We start from the raw sequence: 22,334 nt of genomic DNA on the forward strand, positions 1-22,334 counted from the left end.
TTAACTGTTCTAGCCTCTTGAAGAAGCTTGTGCTTTATATTACAATGCTCAGCTATGTATTATGGGATTTTGAACTTTGGACTAAGTATTCAGAACATGACTGTTTTTTTTGATAGAACCTATTTCTAATGCACGCAGTGTGAACAGCGAGGCAAGATATGAGGGAAAGGTAGCTGTTTGTCCTGTCTTGTAAAGGAAATGGCCAGAGACTGTCCTCAGTACACTTGGTCAGCTGGCCTGTTGTGGTTTGTCTTGATGCTGCTAAACTCCCTTAACACCCCTAATGCCTAAGAACAGACTGGGCACAATCTGATTGCTCATGAGGAACTGTCTCTTACTTGTGTTCCCAAAACTGTTCTTGGGAATTATCTAGGAAAGTCCAGTTTGCCTGTGACAAAAGCATACCATGAATGATGGTGGGATGATGCTGTGCCTGCGCCTTGGCCCTTTCTGGTTGGCATTATGAATGTAGCTGTAGTAGTGTGAAGTATAGCAGCTATCTCTCATTGGAAACACTGGTGGTGTAATTCTTTCCCTGGAGATTTTCCTCAACACTAGAAAGATTTGAAAGACTGGAGAAACTGCTGCTGGGCAGGTAGCCTGCTGCAGGACATAAATCTGCTAAGGAAATGAACTGATGGCATTTGCTAAGTCTCAGTTTTGAAGACAGAGGACAACTGGTTACTGGAGAGTCTGTTGGATACTGCTTTCTGGTTCCCTCTAGAGCAGACCTAATATGGTTTGAAGCTGCATAAGGCTGATATAATTTCCCTTTGCTGTTAATCCTTCTGTGAGGGATGAGAGGGTCAGTGATTTGAAGAAAATTTTCATGTACCAAAATTCACTCTGATGACTTTAACAAAGCTCCAGGCTCTATAAGCAATTGCTTTTTTGAGCTTCTCTTTTGTCACTGATGCCCTAGGGATAGTTTCCTGGAATTTTCTGAGCTTCTGCTATCATACCATGACATAAGTTTTACTCGTACAATTGCAGGGTAATTCTCATACAGGGCTTGGTGAGCTACTGTCTGTGATATATTTGTAAGGTCAGACAGTCTTCTCTGAATTACCTCCTAAACATACACCAACAGTCAGCCAAGTAATAGATTTCGTTTTCTTCTGTTTTCTTCATGTGCTAGATGCGTGAGATCACATTTCTTTTGAACCGAGTCTTTGTATGAGTGCTGTGTCCAGAGCTTCTTAAGGATAATATAAAAATGGGACTATATGAGCATATACTTACTAGGATGGACTAAGCTATCTTCAGCCTCCCAAATACCCAACTTGCAAACAATTATTTTTGTTCTTTGTGGTTAAAAGTGTTGGATAAACTAGAAAAAGTTTTCAGCCCTGTTCTTCTTAGGCTGATACTGTATACTTGTGACAGGAACAAGAATTATAATTGAATCAGACCAAACTAATTGCCCACTCTTGATAATGCACTGTAATCTGCTAAACTATGCTTTTAATCCTTTCAATTTGAACATGAATTTACAAAATCAGCAGTCCGTAGAACAGGGGTTGACACACAAGGTTAATTATTAGTAACCCTGTAGATGGAAAGAAATACTTAATGCAGATCAAACACAATGATTTTTCCATTTATCACTCTAGAGACCTGCAAGACATCCGAGTATCTTGCCTTTATTTTCTCTGTATTTACAAAGTGCACTCATTATGGAAAACACATAAACATTAGAACAAAAGCATAGAAAGAAAAAAACTTTTGGTCAACACAAAATGGAGAAAGGAAGTAAGTTATTGATTATAAAGTAAAGTAAGTGGAACATCAAACAGTAGTCTACTTCTCATCCATAGTTCCTTTAAAGCTCTAAAGAACCTTGAATACGTAAGCTTAAGACTACAGGCAGCATGTGACTGGAAAAACTTTCTGTTTTTTGGGAACACTTTACTACAAGTAAACACAAGAAATGGGAATGATCAGGGTGTTTTTTTGTTTAGGAAGGACACAGGGTTGAACTATTGAAATTCATAGAGCTTTGGTCTAAGCTGAGTCAATGTTTATTTTCAGGACAGAATAAAGAGTGTTTTCTGCAGCACGTCCATGTGGCAGATACATTTGAGCCTCAGCTTTAAGAATTCTGTGCTTACATTTCTAGGAAAAAAATAGCCCACTGGTTAAATAATTCTACATGCCATGATTTTCAAACTTCTAAAACTAGAAAATTTGAAAATAAGCTCTTATAATTAATCTAAGGAGAATTTTTCTTGAATTTTTTTCAGATTTTTGAATTTTCTCACAAATTTAACACTCAATAGTTTTTGACCAAAGTTGTATAACCACTTTCAAAGCCTGAGGATTTTATTATTACTATTCATGTATTTTTCTTGCCCTTTTCCTGCTTATTTTGAATTATCCACTTTAGCACTCACTTCAGTTCTTTTTTTTTCTCCTTTACCCCTTTGTTCCATTTCACTCTTGGTATAAAAGACTCAGGTAGAGGTCAAGAGGGGCTGGGCTTTTTCCTTGGAGTAGGACAAAAACTTGATGTTTTGCAGGATATGGGGAATTTCAGTCCCTTAATGTATTTGCTGCACAGCAACAGCGACATGAGATCTTCTTCACTTTCCCATTTCACTTACCCATGTTCTTCATGTTGCAACTGGGGCAAGACAGCCTGACTGGTATCTCCAGGAGGGCCAGAACTGTAGAGGAAAGGACCTCTGGTGAAGGTCTGTAGAGGGATAACACGGCTGACTGTGCTAATAGGGACAGCAGGCTGGTATCTATACTAGGGAAAACCAACATACCTACATTTCTGTTATATTTAAAAATCACCTGGCTTTTCGGGTCTATATACTTGCAAAAGACACCTTTTTGAGACACCTTCAACTAGTGTGTAGTTTTTTGAAAAGTTACACGACAAAGCACTATCAACAGTGACTCTGTGGGACAAATTAATGCCACTGTACTGTTTTTGAAATAATCTCCAGAGTCCTCTGGCATAAATAATGTTATTTCAACCTTATTTCCATTGTTAAACTATGTTGGAATGTAGCTGGGAAGGTATTTTTACTAAACAGATTCAAATTTTTTCCTTTTGTGAGTCTGTAAACTTTTACAGATATTAAATGTTTGAAAACAAAATTACTAGCTCTTCTTAAAACTAGGCAAAATCATGTGTTGGGACACTCTTGCCTCACTATCTATCTCTAGGAGAAAATTACTTTAAAAAGTATCATTTTAGTCTATTATTGTTTTACTTAAAAAATTTCAACTAGCAGGTGAGGAGGGGGGAAAAATTGCTATTCATCTGTTCGGTAAATGAGAAAAACAACTGGAACAACATGGAAATTTTGCCTTTTCTTTCTAAATGAAACATATTCTGCATTCCACTCTAATTGTTTTCTTGGTTAACCTTATGTTTGCTTCACATTAGTCTAACCAATCCAAGTAATTACCAAACTCTCTTCTGATTTCAATCTTTCTAAATCAATCATAATGGCAGGTGGCCCAAAGGAAGGAATTCTCAAATGCGGGGGTGTCATTCCTAATCAGTGGAATTTAACTATGCTCCCTAAGCTGCTTAACCAATTTCTTTCATATTTGCTGAGATTTAGTAAGATTTAATTGTTCATAATATGTCTGCCAAAAATACTGACCCCTGCCTCTGCTTTTTCATCCTTTGCTTTTCTTCAGCTATTCCATATTTCAATTGTAAACATTTGGAGAATGTGTATCCCACCCAGTGGTTTTTCAGAGAGCTTGTAACATTTAAGTAACCACTTTAAAGTTCATACTTGTCTAGCGAATTGAGCAAATTTGATGTGTATGCAGGCCAGCACATATATGTCGTTTTGTAAATAGGATGTAGTACATGTTTTCCCCACATTAGCAACAGAGGTTAAATATTCAGCTGCCTAAGATTTGATACCATAACCCCTCTGAGAAACTTCTGAGGGACCCTGGTCAGCTGGGCTGACTTGCTCTCTCTACTCTTTGGAAGTGCCTTTGTCTCATGCCTGGTGAGTACCTTGGATTTAATATTCAAGTGTTGAACAATCTAAATTAGAAGAGAATGCTGTTTCCAGCATCTTAAGTTACTTTCAGCTAAATTAATTTTCTGGTCTTTAATGATATTTTTGTCTTACCTACGCTGAAATGTAACTTTGGTTACTGTAACAGTATAACTAAAATGTAGTTTTTCTATCATATTCTTTTTACATGACTGCAACTGAAATAATGGATCACTTTCTGTGATACTGTTGGTATCAGTAGTGTGGTAGGATGAAATGTCCTTGTCTGAGTTTATAGGCTAGGTTTAGGTATTAGTGGACATGTTTAGTATCTATAATTTCGGAGGTGCTCCACAGGTGGTGTCATAGTTTACATTTAAGGTACAGCTGGAGGGTTAGCTAGCATTACACAGTTTATGGCAGACTCAAAAGGAAAAATTGCATTTCCATCTTGCCAGGTACACTTTTTGTCCAGTAAACCTAAGCCTTTAGCTGAATGTGACTAAACTTTCTGACCTTGCCCAGTTCCACAGCGTGGTTTGTACAGGGTAGCACTTTTCCTCCCTCACTTGCAGACTACATATCCCAGCCAAACCTGATAAGGTCCAAGTCTCTCCAGTTCTCACACTATCCACCCTGTCCTGCCAAACAACATGACCATATTCTTGTCTGCTACGTCTGTTTACCCCTCCACCTCCAACAACAACTTTCTTTGACTTCTGGGCATGCTAGACCTCTGGAGATCAGCAGATATCACAGTGTTGGCTTCTTCTAAGCAGTCTGAACAGTAATTTAGGTAAAAATTGGATTTGTTATGGAGTTAGTGTACTAAAACCAACCTAGACTTCAGTTAACACTGTAGACACAGAATGAAAGGTCTCTGTCCTCTATACTTGGCCACAGTACCACCTTTGAAGAGAATGGCAGCTAGTAGGTTGTTGCTTGTGCCCAAAGTATGGCAAACATGACATGCTTTTACCAGAATCCAGGGCAGTGCACTTTAGTTAATACTTTGAGAAAGCTGAAATGGTACATTTAAAATCTCAAAGTTAGTTGTCTATTTACTCTTCTATCGAATAGTGGTTTATATTCTTGGATGCTTTTCAATACTGTACTGAGGGTCAAAGAAGAGTCCTATTGATACTTTCATGGATAAATCCTTGAAGTGAAATGAATAACCCCTCTGAGATTTTTGTATAAAAAATTTGATAAGTTAAAGTCTCACAAGCATATAATTGATAAATGGGTTACATTTTTTGAAAGACTTTGAATATGAGTTTTAAAAAGTCCAAAATGTACTTTGTTTATTATTTTTTTACTCTGCACAAATGTAATTCTCTATGGCTCTGCTATTGAATATACTAAAATTGCTATGACATATACTATTAAACAATTTTTTAAGTAGAGAAGAGTTTATCACAATATACACTGTGGATTACCTGTCTAGGGGTTCTGATTAGTATTTCAATTATCTGTGCAGCTAAGTGAGATGCAAATTACCTCAGGTATATTCTTGTTCTGCTCAGCTGATGAACAGGAAGTCAATAAACAGGTGGCATTGTTTTACTATGAGAAGGCATTCTGTAACTGCTTGTGAGAATTCTACAAAAGCATTATCTTCAAAGTGTCTGGATGAAAACCATTCCAGACAAACTAAAGGATGGTCTACTGTAAATCCTGTAATGTCCTTTTACATATGTTACATTCAAAGGCCAAATATAGATCTAATAGAACTGTGAGAGACATTAAATCTTTCATTGATCCAGCAGTCCTGCCTTGGAATAAAGGGAAGGTGGATTTTGTTACTTACCACTCTGCATGTGCCTTACCAGGAGAATGACCCTATCCTCAGCAGTACTCACATGCTAAGTGATAGTATACTTAACAGAAATCAATTGTCTACTCTGTTAAAGTACCAGAGCAGTCCTGGAACATGCTTGGTGTCTACTCAGTCTAACATCATGGACTGAAACAACCTCTAGGCAGTGACCAAGCTTTGCAGTGTTTCAGGGGCTATTTGTGGTGATAGTCTGCAGGTATTAAAGGCATGGAACATTTACCAATATGTTTGAAAGTCAGTCTGTCCCAGCTCACTCTAAACTAGTGTCAAAATTGCATAAAATGATACAGATTCTGATTGTCTTATTGTTAAAGCCAGTGCCTGATGCCCATTGATTTGTGGGTGGCCTGAAACTATGCACTGTTGTACAGAGGGTTGCTGATAAGAAAGGTGGGATGAGGACATGGCAAAACTGCCTATGAGTGACAGCACAGAGGAACATTTCCTCTGACCAAGTACAGATGTCAACAGCTGAACCAGTTATTGCAGAAACCCTCCTATAGTCCGTGAAGAAAACTTAGACACTTCTAGGAACAGGACTTGTGAAGTATTTTAAATGTTTACATGAGGACATCTTAAGATGCCTTTTTTCTTCATCCACTATGAAGAGAATCACAAGTAACTAGCTCAATGTGAATCCTATCCTAGGGCCATTTCAGTCAGGTAAAACTTGTAGGAAGCTTTGCAGTCTTTCAAGTTGTGCCATGGGCCACCAGGATTCCTGGTTGTTCTTTGGATTACAGTTTCTCTATTACATGCTGAAAAAAACTGCACATGTTGCAGTAGTGGCCCTTAGTTTGAGGTAACCTGTACTGACAGACATAATGCCAATGTTTACTGGAAATTCTCTGCATTTTTATTCCAGTCTTCTGCTACTAACCTTTGAAACCATCTAGAAAAGCAATGTGTTTGACAAATACCTGTGTTATATATTTGACAATAGATTTTTTATTTTTTTGCATTTAAAATACAATGGAAGATTTTTCTTGACTTTTGTATGACCAGCAGAACCAGAGGTTTATTATATTATTTTAACTCTGTGGAAGGTGATATTTCTTTTGTTTTATCGCTGTACAGCAATGACTGTGATGACATATATGAAAAAACAAGTTTCTAATGCTGATCATAATTTTAATCCTCTTTTTTGCATTATAAATGTATTAGTAGTTCAGATCAGAGGCACAGCACAGAATTATTTGACTAAATAAAAGTTTAATGCATCTTCTGGTTTGTAAGATAAAGGTGATTTTTGGGGCTTTTTTCTTGTCTTTTTTAACATAAGAAAGCTCCTAGAAATTTTTCAAAGTGCTTTAAAAAATAGTTATTTTAACACCATAGAAAATTTTGAAGGAAATTAATTGAAAAGTCTATTTATATTTTCTTCTGTGATCTCTCCAGGATACCTAATTATTTCTTGATCTGTAGAGTTAGTTTTCCTAAGCTTGTGTGCGAATCTGTCATTGCATTTATGACCTGGTGTAAAAGGCCATGTCTGCCATCTCCTTTTATTGTTCAGTACATCACAATAGTTATTATGAAAAAAATCTATATTTTAAATTTTCTGTTGTATACAGCATTAGAATGCTTAGGTCTGAGTTTATTCACGTTTTCTATAAGTTATTTATAGATATATAACTTAGAAACAGCTATATATATAAGTGTTTATCTACTTACATATCTATTTTATTATCTTACATGCTGTATCATGCTTTTATAGCAAATACCTCTTATGTATTCACACAGTGGAGGTAAGAAAACTATCTCAAGTGACACTTAGGCTTGTGTTGGGTCAGGAATATATCTGTACAGGTGAGAGTAAAGGTATAAAACTTACTGAGGTGTTCTGAAAGGTTTAATCATAAGAGACAAAACCATTTGAAAAAGGTACCTTAGTTCAAAAAACATTTAAAATCTTTGAAAATTTGACTTAATATCAAGTTTAGCCAGCGTATATATTCAAATGCATGCATGAAGAGGTGGATTTGTTCCACTAATGTGAATATGATGATGAATGGATAAACATGTCTCAAGTGAAGATATAAAGATCCAGTGAAATGTGTATTTATGCTTATCACTAATATGAAGGGAGATTTTTAAAGATGAATGGATAAACATGTCTCAAGTGAAGATATAAAGATCCAGTGAAATGTGTATTTATGCTTATCACTAATATGAAGGGAGATTTTTAAAGGTAAACCTTCCCTGTAACAGTCTAGACTTTTTTTTGAACCTAAATGAGTTTTTTAACAATGACTTTTGCATACACTTTTCACATTTGTCCATTGTTCATGTGGGATCTCAAGCTTTCAAGTATGTGGTCATGTAGGAGTTCAGTTGATGAAGCTGGGCAAAAGCCTGAAGCTGAGTGTGTGCACCAGTTGTCTTAGTGAGGTACATATGTTTGCAACAGCTAACTCTCAGCTGCAGTTCCATGAAGGGAACTTCATTGGGCATAATCACTCAGCAGAATGAATTAGTTGAATCATTTAACGTCAGCTAAATATTACGTACCACTATAAATTAAAATGTTTTCACTGTTTATAATGCATGTGATATTTTTGCACTAGTAAACAGAAGTTTAAAGCCAACTCCTAGGTAGTGTAATTCACTAAACAAGAAGAAAAAAATGATACTTTATTCCTTGTTCACAGAAAATGTTTCAGAAAGTAATGTTCTCCTATTTCCCATCAGGGTAGCAGAGGGGAGCCAGGTCCTGTGGGTCCTCCAGGTTTACCAGGGAAATTGGTAAGCAGTTTTTTTCTGTATTCACTGCTCATGTTTACTTTCAAGGAACTATGGTATCATCTGGAACTACACTTACCCATTTATCCATGTAGGGAACTGGAAACAGCATTGAAACCATTGACGGTTGAGTTTCTTTTTCAGTCCTCTGTGACTGTGCTAATATTAGAAAAAGGTGTTTTAAAGTATATGGAGATGTGTGTGACATCTTCTTAAAAATACCCATAAATCATATGATATGAAAAGCTGAGTTGCACAGTCCTGTGTGGGCTGCATATACTTGGGAACTGGAGCAGTGAAAGACTGGCCTTATGCTAACAGCTACGTGAAAATAACGAATGGAGCAGATTATGAATGCCACCTTTTACCAGAGCTCCAGCAGTGTTTACACAGTATCAATCAGAAGCATAGCTGAGGAGATCTTGGCTGAAAGAGCCTACTGTTACAGAGGAATGCACAAATCGCAGACTGCAAGGTCTTGGGAAGTATTTTTAAGAGAACCAGACTGTCACTGAGGGACTGGAGGGTGGAAAACCCTGTAAGCCATTTGTATTCTGATTATCAGCAATGAATTCATAATAAGATGCTGTTTTAAGTGCTGTACTTTGGATCAACTCTATTTGCATCAGATAATCCTCTTTCATCAAACTAAGTCTGTTCTGGGAATGAGCTTTTGCCCCATCTGCTTGTCAGGGTATGACCTTTAGTTGTTCATTCCAAACCAGATTGGCTAAGTTTACATCCTTGACTTATTTTCACAGGGTCCCCAGGGTAATATTGGACTTCCTGGACTGCCTGGTCCTCCAGGCCTACCTGGTAGTAAGGGTGACCGGGTAAGAAATGCACACATACAGACACATTGCAGGTTGATACCAGCAGTAAACACAATAGTTTGAGCACTGTTTTCATTTTTTATATGAATTAATGTCTGTTTTCTTCCTTTGAATGTACATGTATTAACTGCTTGAAAGTGATGCTCTAGGTACACATCAACTACTTGTAGCTTATAAAGTGTTTGAATCATTTAAAGACCTAAATCTTATTGCAAATAATTGACAGCCACATCTGAAATTGTAAGTCAGGGTTTGTGGTCACTATAGAGCTTTGGAACTTCAGACCTGGTCTGCAGTAGAAATAATATCTGTATAAGTACTTCATCCAATATTTTGTTAGGAGGAAAGAACTTGGCCCTAGGGGTCTCACATAACTGCAGAAGATATCTTGCTTTACTCAACAAATGTCAATGAAGACGGTACATAAACCCAAAAATGTTTTTATCTTGGTTTAGGAGACTGCAGAGAATGGAATTCACTCACCAAAATTCAGATGTATTGGTTATAGAAATCGTCAGTTCTATACTGTTTCATCCTTCTTACTTGAGGGATCTACTTCGGTATTAAATGAATTACACTTGTGAAGTGCCTCTTACTTTCCACTGAAGATCAAGAAAGTATAGGACTACTGGTCCTATAGGTATCACTGCTGTGGATGTCTTAGTTGAACAGAGTAATCCTGCCCCTGGTGTGCTCCCAGTGTACATCACAGGGCTGCTAGATAGGGCTCACATTGGTTTTCAGCAGTTTTTAAAAGCTACTGAGGTACTGAAAAATAAGTTTCTAAGTCTTTGATGTTGTCGAGGTATTTGTATCCTTGATTCATATTTTTTTTTTCTTCAATTGCACGGAGGCTGGAATGAATTTTCTGGGTCAGGCTTAGCATGGCTGCAGCTTTGCAAGCAGCACTGATCTTCAGTATGTATTCCAAGTCACAAGCCTGGAGAGCATTGTGCCACTTTATCCTTTCTCTTGCCTTCAACTTTTGCAACTGCATCAGTCTTATACAGAGGCAAACAACCTTGTCAGGGTTTGGAAAGGTTTTGGTATCTCTGTAGCTTGTTAACCCTACTCTTTGGGTCAACCCCTACTAGGAGTAAGTTCCTGACTGAAGCAACCTTTTTTTCCCTTTCTGATTTAAAAATGTCATGGTTTTCTACACTGGGATCAATCCTATAAAGTTCTGTTGTGAGTTATATGTGCATGATAAGAACCCATGTAAATAGCAGTCAGAAGCCAGTAGAATTCACAAATTGGATATTTCAGTAGTTGTTTTTGGTCCCAAATCTGTTAAATATTGGGTACTATCCACTGGCACCTTGTCAACATGCAGGTGATGACTACTTGAAGAATGAAACACCACCAAAGAAATCATCATCAGAAGTGTTTTTATTGAAGTAAAATGTAAAAGACTTGACAAAATCTGAATGCAGGTTCACTCTATTTCTGATACACATATTTTGAATTGGTTTCAGACACTCTGGTTCTGTCTATTTTAGTAAAGCTAAACTTTGGCTTGGCACCAAGCCAAGTGCCAGACCTTAGCACTGGAACACAATCCTTTATGCTGCTAAATCGTTAAAGTAGCCCTGGTAGAGTTTTGGATGATGCTGACCGTTTGCAAACAATTCTTGGTTATGATTTGAGAGGGATTTTTGCAATTAGATAAGCAGTATGTCAAGAAAAGTGAGTCATAGTTTGACATCTTGCCTTATTGTCTCCTTAGAAATTTTGGGAGTCAATATAGAATAGATTCAGATAGTTTCAGCTGTGATTTTTATGTTTGCTAATACAAATATTACAGGCCAAGGTTTCCAAAAGCAATAGATTCTCGTATGTCAGCCTTATCTATTGGCAGTTTTATTGCTCTAAAGAAGATTAAGTGGAGAAAAAGAATCTTCCAAATGATGTTAGGTTGAAAATCAATGTCTTTTTTGTGTGAGTAATTGGAAAACCTTAGTGAGGCACAATGTTGAGAACACTTCAGGTAAAATAGTTTCAATGTTGTTTGACAAAGTCGGAATGTTAAATAGTTCTGCGATTTGTGCTGTTAAGCTTTGTGAATAATTTAGTGTTGGCTCTTCATTCTCAAGAACATGAGAACAAGTCTGAATTCATTAAATTTTAAATGTTAGACTGGTCTGTGTGCCTGTATGTTATGTGAATTAAATGGCTCTCTCAAATGGGAGAGAAAATGCTGTATCTCTGTTTTAGAAAAAAACCTCACTGTCATGCACAGTTACAGTTCTTTCAGAATGCATATGTTTGAATGTGCACAGAATTCAAAGACCATTAAGGGTGATGTGAACGGTTTTCTAACAGAACACAAATACTAAGTTTTTCTTAAACAATACAACGTTCTACAAAAGAAATAATTTTATCATAGAAACAAATTATGTATGTTTGAAATGAATCAGGTCATTAATTTATTCCTCTTTGGTTCCTGTCTGTCCACACAGGTACATTTTGTTGCAGAATGAAACATAGTAATGTTATTATTTTTAAAAAAATGGAACATCAACTTTAAGATACAAGCCCTTCAGCTTTGATTGCAATGATCAAACTTCTAGACACAGTTTTGCTAAAAAACATTGAGAATTAAACAGCAAGCAAGATAAGATTGTGACTGCATTTGTGGATGTCTCTGCTTATCCCCATTAGATGGGCTAGTATAGCCTACAGCGAAATGGAACACATAACAATGCTAGAAAAAGTGATACACTTGCAGCACTCTTTACCTGTAGCTTCTAACCAATTTGCAGAGCAGACGTGTAGCAGCTACCAAGAGCATCTGTCATGTAGAGGGGAGATTCACAGTCAGAAAGGAGTTTGACAGTCAGAATCTGTACTGTCCAGTGTGGCAGTGGATTATATGTTCCATACTAGTACTTGTCTTTAGTCTGTCACCTAAATTACACAGTAAGATTTAAGTGCTTTCATTGTCGTTCTCAAAAATTCGCAGCTTTAAAGGTCTCTTGCATTAATGCTAGATCATAGGGGGGATTGAAGAACATTTAGTACACTTTTGAACCTGCAGTTTGAAATTCTGAATGCTTTTTTTTTTTTTCAATCTTTAACCTTCTAGGGTTCAGTGGGTGAGCCAGGACCTAAGGGTGAACAAGTAAGTCATGTTAGAAATCATGGAACTTAAAAGTCACTGTACTAAATGCCACAGTACGTTATGTTGACTAATCTGAAGGCTGACAGTGTGTCTTTCTTTGATATAGGGTGCACCTGGAGCAGAAGGAGATGGAGGAGAAAAGGGTGACTTAGTAAGGCGTTATTTTTTTCTTTACCTGATATAATATTTTGTTGTTGTAAATTAAGACTTTGTTGGAGTGCTTCAAGCATATGGTTTCATCATTGAAAGTCACATTTCAGTTTTATACCAACTGGGCATTGCAGAGCATAGCAGTTCTGTTGGTCTAGTCTCTCTATTCTTGCTGTTTGAAAAGCACTCTAAAATATATGTGTTCTATTAGGTGTATAATATAGTACAGACTGCCTTGCAGGAAGGGTATATGTGTGTGTGTATATATAAATATAGATAAGCTTGTAGAGACAGATTAAGAGTTTATATATGAATATATGTGCATACACAGACAGATAAATTCTTGGTGTTGAAGCAGTGAGGATGAGGAGGTAGTTTAATTCTCGTGAAACAGGAGCAGAGTTAATAAATATCCCTAATAACTCAGACTTGATGGAAATATTTTGTAGTGACTTTAGAAATAAGATTTGCAACTGGCTGTAAGGGAAAGGGAGAAAGGTCTGGGAAGAGGCTGTTGCGCTGTTATATTGCTGGAGGGATATATATGTGTGTGTGTGTATATACCATATTAAAATGGCATGTTGTGAATTCACATGGGTAGTGCCCTTGGGTAAAGAGGATTTGTTTTCCTCCATAAAGAGAAACGCACTAGTCCAGTGGCTCCTGTGGTGCCGCATCCAGCAAAGCCAGAACTTGATCTTTCTAAAGGAAGTAAACTGCTCCCTATTTAAAAAATGGTAGCCAGATTATGTGTTGGAAATGAGCATTTTTTTCCTCAAACTTTGCAATTCTGAAAGGCTTTTAATTAACAGCCCTAGTTAGCTAGATGTCATAGGTAAGCTAGTAATTGAGCTTTACAATCACTATACAGATTCACAGGAAGCAATGCTATGGGTTGTCTAAATGTGCTACTAGCTAGTCTGGATAACAGTTGTTATTTCTATTTCATTTATGTCATATTCATTAACAGATAAAGTGGCCTTTGTAACCTCTAGAAAACAATTATTTCACCAATGGCATTTAGGAAGAGGGAAAATACAGTTTTTGGGAATCTCTCCCAGAGTAATTCCTTTTCTTTGGTGTTTTTATACTAATCAATTTCGTAAGTGATTACAATATTTTGAAACTTTTTCTTTTCTAATTCAGAGGGGAAACTAAAAACTCCAGAACAGTGGGACTGCTATTCTCAGTCAGTGATAGAGGGATCTCGGTGTTGTTCAAGAGAGGAGAAAAGTTGCTGGGAATAGCAGCTTCTAGGGATTTGGTTTCTTCACAGCACACTAGGTAGACACTTGCCAGGTTTCTGTTGCAGTTTTATCAGGGCTAACACAACACCAATATCCATAGTTCTATCAAACTAGAAAATCCTGACTAAATAATGTTTCCTCTAAAGGTTTACAAGCAATATTCTGTCTAAGATTGTCCTGTGCTGTAGCTGTGGTTTGGGAGGTTAGAGCCATATATCTAAGTCCAAGATAAGCAATACAAAACCAATTATATCAAACATGCTTTCTCATTTGCACCCTAATGAAATGTTTGTGAGAAAGACATTTTGCAAAAAATCCCTGAAATTCAAGTTTTGTTTTTAAAGGAATTGTAATTAATTTGTGGTGCAATTTTGCATAAATAAACTAAATATGTGAACATTTTTTATAGTGAAAAAAAATCACATCAAATTTACTACATTTGTAATGTCTGTGGTAATGGAGACTCTCTTCTAATATAGTTTGTCTTATTTTTGCTTAGGGTGACATGGGATTACCGGGAGCAAAGGGAGCTGTAAGTATAATGGATAGCACTGTTACAGAAATACAGAGAACTAGTAGATCAGATAGATGGTTTTCTGATTTAAGAAAAAACAATGCATATAACAAGCTGAGCTCTTTATCACAATTAAATTGAATGAGTTTGAACTGCTTTTCTTCTATTTAAATTTTGAATACAGTCAGTATTAAAATAAATTCGCTTTGGAAAGGAATTAATTTCCTGAATTCCAAATCAAAAAAAGAGAAACATCATTCATCAGCAGTTTTCTGGCCAACAAATATGGTTTTTTTTAAGAAAACAAATGCACTCTTTTTACAGTAGGTGTTGTATAGAAAGGAGGCTCAGTACAGTGACTGCATGCAGGCTGTAATATTTACACTGTAAAAAAGCTGGCAGAAGGATTGTGAGGTCTGTGAAATGAGAAGTATTTGTGGCCCAGATTCCTCTTGTTTTATTTCATTTTTTTTAATAGCAGAATGATAACTTTGATGTGAAAGGTGAGCAGAAGCTTGTATGTCACATAAGAAAAATAATTTGGGAGTTGAAGTCATTCTTTTATTTCAGGATCACTAAAGAATGGGATTGTTAGAGCATCTGACAGTATGGCTGTGATACTAAAACACCAACAGTTCTGCCCACAGGGAACTGAGGCTGATCATAACGAAAAAACTCTGCTTGTGTTCTTAGTGGTCTGGGTAACTTTGGGGTTAAGCAAGTGAAAGCTAAAGAGTGTTTACTGCCTATCAAGATCCTACAAGAAGGACATGAGGAAGAGATAGAGAAGAAATCCATAATTTTATCCACCTAGATTTTAAAATCTTGTCTGGATGATACCCTAGAGTGCTTATCCTAGTGAGTACCTACACAGGAATGAGTAATGCATCAGGCAACCTAATAATTCACCAGGTTGGGGAAGAAAAGAATGATGGTCTCCTGGTTGCATAGTCCATAAAGGCAATTTTCCTGTCTTCTTGATACATCTTTTGAAGCATGTTTGTCGGGTTTCCTTCTAACAGAGACAGCTATCGGTTGTCTGAGATGCAGCACAGATGGAACCGAAATGGCTCCATCTTGTGGATTTAGCTGATACCACAGTTGAGTGATTTAATTTGCTCTTTAGCATCTCTTTCAGAGGATATTGCTCTTTTTTTTTCCCCGGAGATTTTGGAAGTCGTGAGTGTGTAGGATTTTTTTCCTGCTTGTTTTGCATGTTTGGAGTCTTTTTGTTTGTTTGTTTATTTGTTTGTTTTGATTTTGTTTGGTTTTTTTTGGGGGGTGTCAGGTTTTTTTCCCCTTAGTTAGTACTACTAACTAAGTACTACTAACTTTTCCCAGTTAGTACTACTATTGATTACTAGTAGTAAATTAACTTATATTGAAAGTAAGTGTGGTGGCTTGACCCTGGCTGGACACTGGCTGCCCACCACGGCTGCTGTATCACCCCCTCCCTCAATTTGTCAGGGGAGAGAAAATATAGCAAAAGGCTCGTAGGTTGAGGTAATGGCAAGGAGAGGTCACTCACCAGTTATTGTCATGGGCAAAAAAGAGTTGACCTGGGGAAATTAAATGAATTTATTTCAAATCAAAATCAGAGTAGGATAATGGGAAGCAAAACAAATCTTAAAAACACATTCTGCCCACCCCTTCCTCCTTCCCAGGCTTAAATTTATTCCTGAAGTAAAGGGTCATTGCATTCATTCAGGCAGTTTCTCAACATCAGTTTGTGTGAGGATGTTCCTTCCCCTCTGCCAGCAAACTCAAGTGTAGGCACTGAACTAACTCTGGCTCTGACAAATTAAACAAAGCAAACACGTGTGTTCCCAAATAGCCTGGGGCTAGATGGTAGAGGTTCATACTGTGGTACTCTATACAAAAGGCCATCAAAGGCATTTGGAGCAAGCAGGGAGCTGGAATTTTTGTAACTTAAGCAGCACTTAATGTGTAGAAATGTTGCATGTTGACATGCATGAGGGCAGAAGTAGAAACAAGTACTAGAGTTCTGTCCTTTGACAAAAAATCCATCTTGACCGTGTCATTGTTAATGCTGATGAATACAGACCTCTTACAAATCACCCAACCTCTGACTCCAGTAACTTATCTAAAAAGAAGTTGTTCAACAACTGTACATTCCAGCACTCATTGCTTTACATTTGTGAATAGCTCCTGTCACAATTTTGATATGTCAGAATAATTCTAACACCAGTATAGCAGTCCATTGAAATTCCACTCTTTCATTATCAGATTGGTAATCCTGGAGACCCTGGCTCCCGTGGGCCTGAGGGAAGTCGTGGACTGCCTGGCATGGAAGGGCCCCGAGGCTCCCCTGGACCACGAGGCTTGCAGGGTGAACAGGGTGCCCCAGGTCTGCCTGGCAGTGAAGGTCCAGCTGTAAGTACTGTTTTCATGTAATTGGTATCTTTTGAACACTTACCTGTTACTCACATCACTCCCTGTTTTGCGTCAGGAGACGTGTACACGTGCAAAACTGAAGTGCCACAGTGCAGTTCGAAGTACACTGTACCTCTCATCAAACACATCTGTACACCAGAGAAAGCTTAGGGTTGTAGACAGATGGGTCCTTGGGTCCTCAGTTTTCAGTTCAGCTCTGTTTTCTTATGCCTGCCCTACCCCTGTAGCATGCATGAAACAATGTTTGACAAAAAGGCACCTCACTCACAGTATTTACCGTGCTGGTCAAATTGACATCAGCTGGAATAGTTGCACTTGCAGGAACTGGAACATCTTTTAGTGACAGGTGGATTGATTTCATTTGGCACAGAGTTAAATTTCTTCATAGTGGCTTATATGGCTTATGCTTTGGAATTGTACTGAAAATAGTCTTTACAGCACACTGAAGGGAATAGGACAAGGAGTCATGGCTTCAAAGTTAAAGCATAGATTTAGGTTAGATATTAGGAAGAAATTTTTCATTGTAAGAATGGTGAGGTACTAACTAACAGGTTGCCCAGAGAAGTTGTGGATGCCCCATCCTTGCAAGTGTTCAAGGCCAGGTTGAATGGGGCCCTGAGCAGATGGGGTTGGAGGGGTTGGAACGAGATGATTTCGAAGGTTCCTTCCAACCCAAACCATTCTACAATGTTTTAGTTACTCCTAAGCAATGTTTACATGGCATCAAAGCCTTTTCTGTTCCTTACACTGTCCCACCAATGAGAAGGTTGGAAGTGCACAAAAAATTGGGAGGGCACACAGCCAGGACAGCTGACCCCAACTGACCAAAGGGTTATCCCCTATCTTATGGCATCATGCTCAACAATAAAATCAGGGGAAAGTTTGTGGGGGGTGATGAGCAATTGCTTTAATTTGTATCACTTGTCTTTCTTAGGTTTTATTTTCTTCTTCTTCTTCTTCTTTATTCCCTTCTTCTTCCAATGCCTTCTCCTTCATCTTACTTTCTGTTTATTATACCTTTTCTTCTCACCACATGAGTTTTCTCACTTTTACCCTACCAGTTCTCTCCCCCATCCCACTGGTATGGGAGGAGTGTGTGAATGACTTCGTGATTCTTAGTTGCTGACTGGGCTTAAACCGTGACAATTGACCACCTTTTTTTGCATCAGGCACACTTATAAATTGTACTGTGACATCAACTGTTTCTTTTAAATTCATTCCTTTTTTAATTCTAGGGAAAAGAGCCCACTGATCAGCACATTAAGCAGGTTTGCATGAGAGTCATGCAAGGTAAATATGCTAAAAAGTATTTCATGTTTCTGGTTCATTTAATTGGGACAATCTGTTGCTATGGAGGCAACCAGGATTTTCCCACTCTTATCCAGAACAAATTGCATGGCCTCAGCAGGGGACTTAGCTGAAAATCTTTCCAGGTGTGAATGTAGGCACAGTATTATAAAGTCCTTTATTTATATATACTTTGTAGCCTCATTGAACTACCTGTAGATTCCATACTATTGCTGTAGTAAGCAGGCCACAGACCAGAGTATTTTTATGAAATACATGCATTTTGTATTCAAATCACTTGCTACATTTGTATACATAAAAGTACACAGCTTCATTGAAAGCTTTTTAGCATTTTGTACTCATACACTACTCGATTGCAGCAAACAAACTATGTGAAAAATAGGCAAAAAAAGTGGAGTGCAGAGAGAGGCTTTCTGGAGATAACATTAAAGCAACAGTAAAATTAAAGCAACAGGCAGATTCTCAAAACCCTAATTATACTGCTGAGTGCGTGACACATAGAGAAATTTGAAGCTTTTCTAATATGGTTGGTGCATGGGATTTACTGTGTTTAAAAATTTATGCTGCCCTGTAAGCACAAAAGAAACTTTTCAGTACTTGCTATTGAAGATGCCCTTTGGGATATTACGCTACTGTAATGTTAAGAGTTTACTAGAATGACATTGCTGCTCATGATTTCAAAATTCTCAGTAGTCATTACTGTTCTTGATACTGCCCAACAGGGTATTTTTAAAAAAAAATTCTATAAATAGGTTAAAGAGGCCTTTTAAAGTGGTCTCTTGAAAGACAGAGTAATATTGAGGAGGATTATAGTGAAATCACATTTCGTGCTTGAATTTATTTCTAAACCATCAGAATTAGAAGTTTCTTACTAGATGATTGAAATGTAAATGATGTAGAAATTATAAGGACATTTCTAAATAAACTATAAATATCTAAGTAATTCGAGTCTGCAAACATTAAATTTCTTTTCAGAAAAAATCGCAGTTTTTTCTGCACAGTGTGCCTATGCAGTTTGCATAGTCCTAGGATAATACCCTATATGTACTAAACTTTGTTAATAGCATAGCACAAAAGGAAGGTGCTGGAGTGTAGTCTGTCAGTTTGCATAGCAGAGGACCTACGGTCTTCTTCAGTGATCGTGGGAATCTCTTCATTCAAATCCACTTACTCTTTAACTCTGTCTCCCTGTTCATTGCAGAACAACTAGCTCAGCTGGCAGCCAGTCTTAGGAGGCCAGAATTTGGTGCTCCAGGTCTTCCTGGCAGACCGGGGCCACCAGGTGCTCCAGGGCCTGCTGGTGAAAACGGCTTCCCAGGACAGCTTGGCCCCCGTGGCTTGCCTGGCCTTAAAGGTCCCCCTGGTGAGATTGGTCGTAAAGGTCCTAAAGGTAAGAAATTCTGTAACTGGTCTTCACTTGTTAACTGCTTCAGTTTTTTGTGTTGATTTCTTTCCCCCCTTTCCTTGGACTACAGGTTGTGGATGTAGATTATACACATGTGAAGTCCAAAAAAACCCTGGATTAGGAACGTAAACTGTTTGCTGTAATTGTTGTGTCAGTTACCACAGAGATTAAATCCATTCTCTTGGATTTAGCAAGACTTGTTTAGAAATCTGGTTTTTAGCAGATGAAAAACATAAACTTCAAAAGTCCATAAGAGAGAGAATTGATATTAGGACTCTGACTCAGCATCTTACTTCTAGTTCAGGGCAGATGCTTGTCCTTTCTCACATTGTATAAGTGATTTGATGACAAAAACCAGATGTGACTCCAGCAGTGATTCTCTCCTCTACTTGGCCTGGTGGTTGACCTCACTTCTGCAGGACTTGTGGTCCCAAAAGCCCATGTAAGAGGTCAGATTCAATCACTAAATGAATTATTCTACTTTTCTAGGTGCACCCAGTTTATCATATTAAAAGTGACTGATAACTATCTGCCTTTTATTTGGGTTTAAGCCTTGAGCCATTTAGCATCATTGCACCAGGTACCAGAATCTATTCATTCTTTGGAAAGGACAAATCCATAATAAAATTACCTTACACTTTATAAAAAAATCTTTGATCAAAGTTAATCTCTTCTGTTCATGACTGAGAGGTTCTGTTCTCCTCTGAAGGATTATACAGTAGAATTTTCTGCATTCTTATGACCACTATAAATGTATTAGTTTCTATTCAGCAGCAATTTCAATCTGTTTCTTGAAGGAAGTTTTATTTAAAAATTACATTTCTGCACAAAGCTAGTGTGTTGCTGGATTAGAGTGTTTACTTTTGATTCAAGATTTATTTGAAAGTAAAATTGGGAAAACCTTTGAGAGAAAGAAGAGAATACAAAAGAAGCAAATTTTAATGACATCATTACTGGAGCTTTGTTAGTTTTCATTTAATGTAATGTCATCTGCAGAAGAAACAAAATAGAGATAAAAAGGTGATGGGGTATACTGTATTTTATTCAACACACAGCAGGCTGTGCTGTGTTAATATTGAAAAAAATAAATCTACAGAACATAAAAAAAAATCCAAACAAGCAAAATACTTTGTTTTCTATCATAATTGTCATAAAATTCCAAAGTTCCCTTTCAGTAAACACTGAAATACAATCACAGATACATGAGAAGTGAATGCCTTCATGTGCAAAAGCTATTATAATGGTACATGGCAGCCAACATGAAAACTCTCAGTGCTTCACTCCAGGTTCCTGGTAGTTACCAGAGTTCCACAGAGGTCACAGAGATGAACTGACTTTCCCCATCCATTTGGGAAGTTGTCTGAGATTGGAGTGAGGGGAAAAGGGTATGTTGGACATGTGATAAAAGGGAAAAGAAGAATGTTGAGAATGATTTAGAAGGTCACAATAAAAAGGAGATAGAAACACAGCAAAGTGTAACCATAAGACACAACAGAAGATACAAAGGTACACTGATTTTAACGAGTCAAGAGTCTAGGCAAGCCATGAACTCAGCAGTCTATTCTGTCTTTCCTCCCTGCAGTACCAGATGGTATGGAAGCACAAAATAAAGCTCAGGCAAATATTATTAGGCGTAAACTTGCGACTTTTGACTTGCAGAAAAAAAAAATAAATGTCAATGTAGGGTATTCACAATTGGGAATATATACATAATTTTATGGAATAGATATATTGAACAGAATTTTGAGTTTACGACACAAACAACAAAAAAACTTCCTCTTACTGTTGGTTGTGGTTTGGAGCAAGATGTGGGTTTGAAGAAAAGCTGAGTGCCCACCAAAGAAAATAATATTGTTGTATGACAACAGATACTATTAGACAAGAACAAATTTCTTTCATAAAGGTAAAACAATGTCTTACGTAGATGTCAACAGAATACTGTAATCTGTGCAGCCAGCTTCCCTTTTCTTCTCTTCACTGGCCATCTTGAGGACCAGCGCTTGAGAATTCACTTCTTAGCTGAGTTCACATGGCCTTGCAGAAGCCAATAACCTCACTCTCTATATTCCAAAGAACCTGTGTAGTCCTGTGACTTTGGTTTATTCCTGTTACATAGGCTGTGACTTATCTCATGTGGTACTTACTCTCCAGCTCCATGTGTTTTTTTTCCCCTCCAAGATGTCTGCTTCTGAGTATGACTCAAATGGGAGAAAAACCCCAGTCAAATCCCAAACATTCTACAAGGATCTGTGTCAGGACATCATTCAAATCTGCTAAGAATATATATAGCCAGCTGAATTCTCTGCTTATTAACTGTTCACCTCTGAAAGGGAATTTACTGAAAATGATAGTTCAGGCAGGCTATAACTAATATTTCATGAATTTGCTTTAGGTGAACCAGGAGAAAGAGGAGAAAGAGGATTTCCAGGCAGAGGACTGAAAGGTTATCCTGGACCAAGAGGTCTGCCAGGTAAATATAAGAGGGTTAGGGTAAAGAGGAAGAGATGTAGTAATAATTTAGTCAGAGCTGATACTTCAAGATGCTTTGAAAAGATAAAAGGTGTCCATTAAACAATAAGCCTTCAAATTACAGTGCTTAATAATTTTTACATTATAGGTAAGGATTCAGAAAAAATCAGAATTAAAACCTTTTTTACTAAAATGCCACCACCTCATTTATCTCACTGTAGAAAGGTTAGGGAAGATGTAAACAAATACTTAAAAAAAAAGGGGCAATTACACACAAATAAATGAAAATTGCCTCTTCTAATATAAATATATA

General features: G+C 37.4%; 1 protein-coding gene across 1 annotated transcript in view; it reads left to right on the plus strand.

Moving 5' to 3' along the window:
• Nucleotides 1–22,334, plus strand: part of COL9A1 (collagen type IX alpha 1 chain) — a 66,303-nt gene that overhangs the window by 41,860 nt on the left and 2,109 nt on the right. The window contains exons 29-37 of the mRNA XM_018077821.2: nucleotides 8,509–8,562; nucleotides 9,321–9,392; nucleotides 12,478–12,513; nucleotides 12,620–12,664; nucleotides 14,410–14,442; nucleotides 16,672–16,818; nucleotides 18,075–18,129; nucleotides 19,349–19,537; nucleotides 21,945–22,022. Coding sequence (XP_017933310.1) covers nucleotides 8,509–8,562; nucleotides 9,321–9,392; nucleotides 12,478–12,513; nucleotides 12,620–12,664; nucleotides 14,410–14,442; nucleotides 16,672–16,818; nucleotides 18,075–18,129; nucleotides 19,349–19,537; nucleotides 21,945–22,022 — 709 coding nt within the window. The remainder of the gene's footprint in view (nucleotides 1–8,508; nucleotides 8,563–9,320; nucleotides 9,393–12,477; nucleotides 12,514–12,619; nucleotides 12,665–14,409; nucleotides 14,443–16,671; nucleotides 16,819–18,074; nucleotides 18,130–19,348; nucleotides 19,538–21,944; nucleotides 22,023–22,334) is intronic.

The sequence above is a fragment of the Manacus vitellinus genome, unplaced genomic scaffold (genome assembly GCF_001715985.3).
Source record: "Manacus vitellinus isolate BGI_N305 unplaced genomic scaffold, ASM171598v3 scaffold_4_pilon, whole genome shotgun sequence".
NCBI classification, from domain to species: domain Eukaryota; kingdom Metazoa; phylum Chordata; class Aves; order Passeriformes; family Pipridae; genus Manacus; species Manacus vitellinus.